At 35.5% G+C, this 6,811-nt stretch overlaps 1 protein-coding gene across 4 annotated transcripts in view; it reads right to left on the minus strand.

The window, feature by feature from the left end:
* Lrch2 (leucine rich repeats and calponin homology domain containing 2) overlaps window positions 1-6,811 on the minus strand; it is an 89,144-nt gene that overhangs the window by 36,019 nt on the left and 46,314 nt on the right. For all 4 annotated transcript variants that reach the window (XM_021153736.2, XM_029473654.1, XM_029473655.1 and 1 more), the window contains exons 6-10: window positions 5,142-5,275; window positions 2,870-2,957; window positions 2,280-2,391; window positions 1,989-2,086; window positions 1,829-1,887 (exon numbers count right to left, since the gene is read on the minus strand). In XM_021153736.2, the coding sequence (XP_021009395.1) occupies window positions 1,829-1,887; window positions 1,989-2,086; window positions 2,280-2,391; window positions 2,870-2,957; window positions 5,142-5,275 (491 nt within the window). The remainder of the gene's footprint in view (window positions 1-1,828; window positions 1,888-1,988; window positions 2,087-2,279; window positions 2,392-2,869; window positions 2,958-5,141; window positions 5,276-6,811) is intronic.

Genomic DNA, 6,811 nt, shown 5'->3' on the forward strand with positions numbered 1-6,811 from the left:
GTGTTTTGCAAATTGTATCTTGTATCTTGGGAATTCTAAGTTTTTGGGCTAATATCCATTTATCAGTGAGTATTTATTAAGAAATAATAAAAATATTCATATTTTCCAGAAATATCTCTTTCTGTTTGGTTTTTCAAGACAAGAGATTCTCTGTATAGCCCTGGCTGTCCTGGAACTCACTCTGTAGAACAGGCTGCTCTGGAACTCAGAAATCCACCTGCCTCCGCCTCCCAGGTGCTGGGATTAAAGGCATGAACCACCACTGCTCAGCCAGAAATATCATTTTAACATTAAAAACTAACTTAAAAATGAGTTGTTCTCCAAATTCTAAGTATTCCATGTAAAAGGCACTTCATTTAATAACAATAAGCATAAATAACGGTAATGTCACAATATATTGTGTTTTATCACATCTTACATACACTGGTGTCACTTGAACTTAAGCAACTATCTTCCTTTTATGAAGAAAGAGCTTAATAGAGGATGGAAATCTAAAGAATAAAACAAAATGGTGCCACAGGCTTATAAACTTGGGGGTCTAAGGCAGGAAGATCAAAATTCCAAGGCAGTTCAGGACTATATAATGAGGTCAAGTTTATCCTTGACAATGTAGCAAACTCCTGTCCAAAATATAATTAATACAAAATAAAAAAAGGGCTGAAGCCATTAGAAAGGCATTTCTACCACCTGTTTTAAGGCTCTGAGAACATTATAGAAGAAAGTAAAAGCCAGAAGGCTGGGTGGAGAGTTGCTAAAAGTTACTTCACAAAAACCATAGTTTCTTTCAGGCCCACACAAGACCTATCATCAAGAAAGCAGGGAATACATGGCACCCTACCATAATTTCTGAACTACTGGCAATTGAAGGTGAACTGTGTTTAGTTATATATTCATTACTGAGTCACCCCGTTCAAACAGATAGTTGCAAGTCCATAATTGACACAGGCAATTAATCTCCGTGGGCCACAAAACAAGATGAATAGGCATGAACAATGTGTGGAAAAAGTCAGTGGAGAGTGGGAACAATCGGGATAGTAGTGACATGGGAGATGAGAGTGACTACTATACCTTGTATACATCTGCAAACGTGTCTAGAAACTCATTAGTAGGACTGAGACTATACCTTAGTGGTAGAGAGCTCTTGTCTACTAGCATGCTGAAGACTGAACAGTCAATCCTCAGTGTTAGACAAAAGGAAAGGATTATAAAACAAAGATTTCCTACTGAGTAAGAGAGACTTACTAACAAGTACTTAGAAAACTAACAAGGTTCTGGGGGTGTGATTTAGAGAGAATGAGGCCTGGAGCTCAGTCCCGAGCATTCAACAAGATTACCATCCAAGTCACTTGAAGGAAACACGGTGTGCAGAGAAACCCAGGAAAGCTGCGAGAAAACTCAGTCCTGACACCAGTGGGGACTAGGGAAGAGCTTTTAATACACAATAGAAAGTCTTTTAGTAGATGATATAAAATGTTAAATCAAGAAACAGAAAGCTCAAGTTCGGGAATTCAGGACTCTAGGCCTAAGCTTCCTTATAGACAAAATGATCCCGTTGGGATTTCTATGAGGAACTCAAATGAAGCAGTATTTGTGAAGACACAGCCCTTTTAGGTAACAAAACTGTAGGCATGATTATTATTCTACTTCAAGGGGAAAAGCAAATTTCTATTATAATTATTAAGTCGAAGGACTTTAAAGTTAACTAAACATGGCATGGGGAAACCCATGGCATATGAAAAACTTCTCAAGTGCTCTCAATAGGAATACATAATGAATAATCCCAGCATTCATAATTCATACTGTATTTCAAAAAGGAGAGTATACTTACTTTTTTTCATTTGCCGGTTCTTCATTTTTCTGAGATTTTTCAGAGCACTTTTCTTTCCCCTTATAAAAAGCAAAATTATCATTGTAAATTTCATGGTATACTTTTGTATAATCAGGATGAAGTGAATGTTAGCAATGTTCATTGAGTTTTGCTTATTTACCTTAAGGAAAGAAACAAATGATCCAATATGTGTATCTCCTTCTTCAGGAACTGCTACGTCTTCCGTGTTGGGATCAATAAAATCATACACCTCCTGGTCTAGGTATAGATTAATATTGTAAGACATTATAGATATTCTACTTATTTTAGTTCTCAAGATAAAAGCTCACTTTTTCAATATAAGCTATATCTTATAACCTTATAAGTCTTCAAAGTCTATTTCAAATAAAAATATCATTTTTAATATGGGCTGTGTAAATGAGTTTAACCTAGGAGACACCACAAGAATTACCTCTCTGAGAATCAGGCTTGCTTCCTGTTATATGACTGTCATTTCTTGATGTTTGCTCTCTATTCGATTCTGAGACTTGAGAGTGAAGGCTGATTGTGTCATCGTCTGATGGCTGAAAGGAACAAGCACACAGTATAAATGAGGTATTTGGAACACTCAAGGAGGCTTTTGCTTCTTTGATTAAATAGGAATTACGAAATATCTGCTCTACATCTCCAGATTTCCAACCAAAAATCCATGTTACAATGAATGTTTTGCTTTTAAAAGTCAGTAGGTATTGCTTCTTTTGAGTCATAAAATATATAACAAAAATTATATCTGCCTGTAAAAGTAAAATCCAATGCATTTACGTGCCTCTTTTTTTTTTTCCTCCAAGCAAGTATTTGGAAGATTTTTTTTTTTCATTTCCAATTTTTTTTAATTAGGTATTTTCTTCATTTACATTTCAAATGCTATCCCAAAAGTCTCCCATACCCTCCCCCCCCCCACTCTCCTACCCACCCACTCCCACTTCTTGGCCCTGAAGTGCCTCTTTTTTAAAGCTCTAAGAAATAGGAAAACAACACAGGCCAGCAAGAGAAAAACCTCACTTCTGTTGTAGACAATCGCTTCTCTCCATTATCACTTCCGATTCCAGAGTCAGGGCCATGATTTTTGTTTGGATAAAAATCTTCCATGCTGCCGAAAGAGAAATACTTTGAGCAGCTAGAATTTTTTTTTCTTAAATACAGAAAGCAAATTGAGCTAAACTGTCCCTAGATAATGCAAAATAAATAGTTTTGATATCAAACATTCTTAAAAGAGGAAATACCAAAAAAAATCCTATAAAATATTTTATTCATGTCATTTAAGGGTGATTGCAGGCCAGGCGGCACCAGCCTATAGCTTAAAAGACATAACTGGAGGATCCTCAGAATAACAGACTATATTGGTTAATATCAAGTCCAGAGAGTGAAACCTTGTGTTAACAAAACAAAACAAAACAAAACAACAAAACAAAACACACTAAAAATCTTCAACGTTGCTGGATGGTGGTGGCATGTGCCTTTAATTTCAGCACTCAGGAGGCAGAGGCTCATATTATACATTGGCATCCCCAGAAAAGATGAGAATTCAGAACTCAAGAATGGTTTCTGCTGACTGCATGTAACTTAAGGACCATGGAATACTTGAAAAATGGTAACATGAAACATCATATGCCAGGCAACACTTGTGACTGTGCGTATGAAAGAGGGGGAAAGAGGGGAGGGAGAAGGGGAGGAGAGTAAGGGGGAGGAAATAGGCATGCTACTGTCTGAGTGTGTTGTAAACTTAATTCCTGATGCAAAAGCATCAGCTTGTGGGGTCTGGTAAGGGGTTTGCTCATAAGAGTACAGTCTTTGAAGAGATTAACCTTTCTATTATAGTAGTTACTTTCTTGTCCTAGAAACAGATTTGCCACAGGAGTAAATTTGACTCCATGTTCACATCTCTCAAGTTCTTTTCCTCCTCTGTTACCTTTTGACATGCCACTGATTATTCCTCCCCTATCTTGGACTTATCAGTCTCCAAAACTATGAGTCACAAAAATGTCTACTACTTAAAAGTACAGCAGTACAAAGTGAACTGAACTCTTGTTTCCTTGTTTTGTTTGTTCACTGATTCTTCCACCTAGACTGTGAGGTCCACAAGATGCCAAGACCAACATGTACACCTCTCAACACAATACATCCTGAGTCTGACAGTAGGCATTCAACAGCTATGGATATCACAAATGACTGGGGAAAAAGAACACCATTAATAATAAAGTTATCTCACCTGCAAAAATAATAAGCATATTAATAGAGATTAGTATAGATACCAATCCTAACTTCAATATAGTATTACTGTTTCTGAACTACTAATATTAACCAAAATACAATTTAGGAATTAATATAATACATAAATATTTTATGGCGGCAAGAGAAAGATTCATGGGAAGGTGCTATTTGGGAATTCAAGTCCTTTACTGCTAATAGCAGTACTTACTACAATGTCATCCAAAACATCAAATTAATCATATAAATCAATGACAAACCTTTAAATATTTTAGGTGGTCGCAGTCACCCTTTCTGTCATCTTACCCCACTCCATGTTATTTTGCATATTTCTGGATAGAATTGTATTTTTGAAAAAGGTTTTCAGACCAATCTACATCTTAAAAGAACAACTTATCTACCATATTAAAATGTCCTGAAGATTAAAGCACAAAGACCAAAAATATATCATTTTTGACCAGAAGATAAAGAGGTATAGCTGAATGGTAGGGCACTTGTCTAGTATAAAACAGGCTCTGGATTGAACTCCCAGTACTCCAGAAAAAGAAAACATACTCTCTCTCTCTCTCTCTCTCTCTCTCTCTCTTACACACACACACACACACACACACACACACGGCTGGGGTTGTGGTTCAGCGATAGAGCACTTGTTTAGATTGAAAGCTCAACATTGGAAAAAGAAAAGAACATTAGCATAAGGGTGAAAGGCACCTCCAAAATATCATCTTCTTCTCTCAAAGTCGGTTTACAGACTAATTCAACTAGCCACTACAAGTATTATTAATATGGTGATCAAAAGGAGGTGAACAGCTGTCACAGAGAGGATGTCAATGCTGGAACTTATACTGTAAAATATTTACATTTTGTACTAAAATAATAACTACCTAAAGAAAAATCTCACATTTAGTTCAGCATCACAGAGGTTATGCAATGAAAAAAATTCAATGATGTTTTTTAAACACTGATTTAATCAGGCTAATTATATTCAGTATCCTCATGAATGATAAATTTCTTTTATAACAACAAGCACAATCATTGTCTGAAGCTGTATGACTAGTTATGTTACCTGTCTGTAAGAGGCTGAGAAGGCATTCTTTTATTCAGTGACGGGAGATCCAGGGAGTCTGGTTTCTTATCCATTCTACAACAAGCTTGTATATTTAAGTACTTAAATATGTGTACTTTACCCTTTAAGCATATCTGTAAGCAAACAAAAGAAGTGAAGTATTTAGTAACAAATTTAAATTCAAATATTTATTTTTATGTGTCTGAGTGCTTTGCCGGTAAGAATGTACACCATGTGCACGCCATATGACAGAGTGCAGAAGAGGACATAGGATGCCTGGAATTAGGTATACATGGTTATGAGCCCCTATGTGTGTACTGGGAAACAAACTCGGGTACTCTTCATAAAGAGGAAGTGCACTTAACTGCTGAGTGATCTCTCTGTTCCATAATTGCAAATAAAATGGAACACTATCAAGTGATTTATATATTGAAATCATCTCAAATTATGCTAAGATATCACAGCCAGAATTTTCATGAATTAAGTGTGTGGAGCAAAACAGAAAAATGTGACAATACTGTAACAAAATCTGCTATCATCTTATCAAAAAGTATTCTATATTAATTTTTATTAGTTACTAATGCAGTCAGTTTTTCTTTTCTTCTTCTAATTGAAAATAGATCTTTTTAAACAATACATCTTGATCATGGTTTCCCCTAATTCAACCAAGATCCTCTCCACTTCCAAACCCACACTCTTTTTATTTATTTATTATTTATTTATGTATTTATTATTATTACAAAATAAAATTTATAAACTAAATAGAACAAAAAAACAAAGAAAATGGACAAAAACCACATAAAGATGCTGAAATACATACTTCATTCTTATAAAACCAATAAAACCAAAATTGGAAACCACAATATATAAACAAAAGTTCTATAAGAGTTAAAAAAAATAGCTCAGACAAATCATGAGACAATTAAAGAAAAAGCTTTCAAAAATACAGTTGAGTTCATTTTATTTTTGCCATCTACTGTGGTTTGCATACCCAGTGAGAATCCATGGATTAAAAAGTAAATTCTCCTTTGCAAGTGGTTGTCAGTTGAAAGTAGCTCCTGAGTTAGGATGGGGCTTGCATCTGGATCCTCTCGCCAAAGGTCCTATCTGGCTTAGACCTGTGAGATCCATGTGTATATTTCTTTTTAAAATAAACAATTTCCTTTTATAAAAGTGTATTTATTTTTACTTTATGTATATGCATGTTTGCCTGCATGTATGTAAATGTACCACATGTATAGCTGATGACCACAGAAGCCATAAGAGGGTGTGGGAGATGCTGGAACTGGAGTGTTTTTAATGTTTGTTGGGTTTTTTTGTTCATGTGCTGGAAGCTGAATCTGGGGTCTCTGAAAGAGCAGAAATTGTTCTTAACTGATGATCTACATCTCTAGCCCATATTTCTATATTTCACTCACATTTTCTTATTAAAAGTAAAATGAACAAACTATTGAACATTAAAAGATCTATACCATGAACAATGTCTTTATTACAAAACACCCATGGAAGGAGTTACAGAGACAAAGTTTGGAGCTGAGACAAAAGGATGGACCATCTAGAGACTGCCACATCCGGGGATCCATCCCATAATTAGCCTCCAAACGATGACACCATTGCATACACTAGCAAGATTTTGCTGAAAGGATCCTGATATAGCTGTCTTTTGTGAG

Source organism: Mus caroli, chromosome X, assembly GCF_900094665.2.
Source record: "Mus caroli chromosome X, CAROLI_EIJ_v1.1, whole genome shotgun sequence".
NCBI classification, from domain to species: domain Eukaryota; kingdom Metazoa; phylum Chordata; class Mammalia; order Rodentia; family Muridae; genus Mus; species Mus caroli.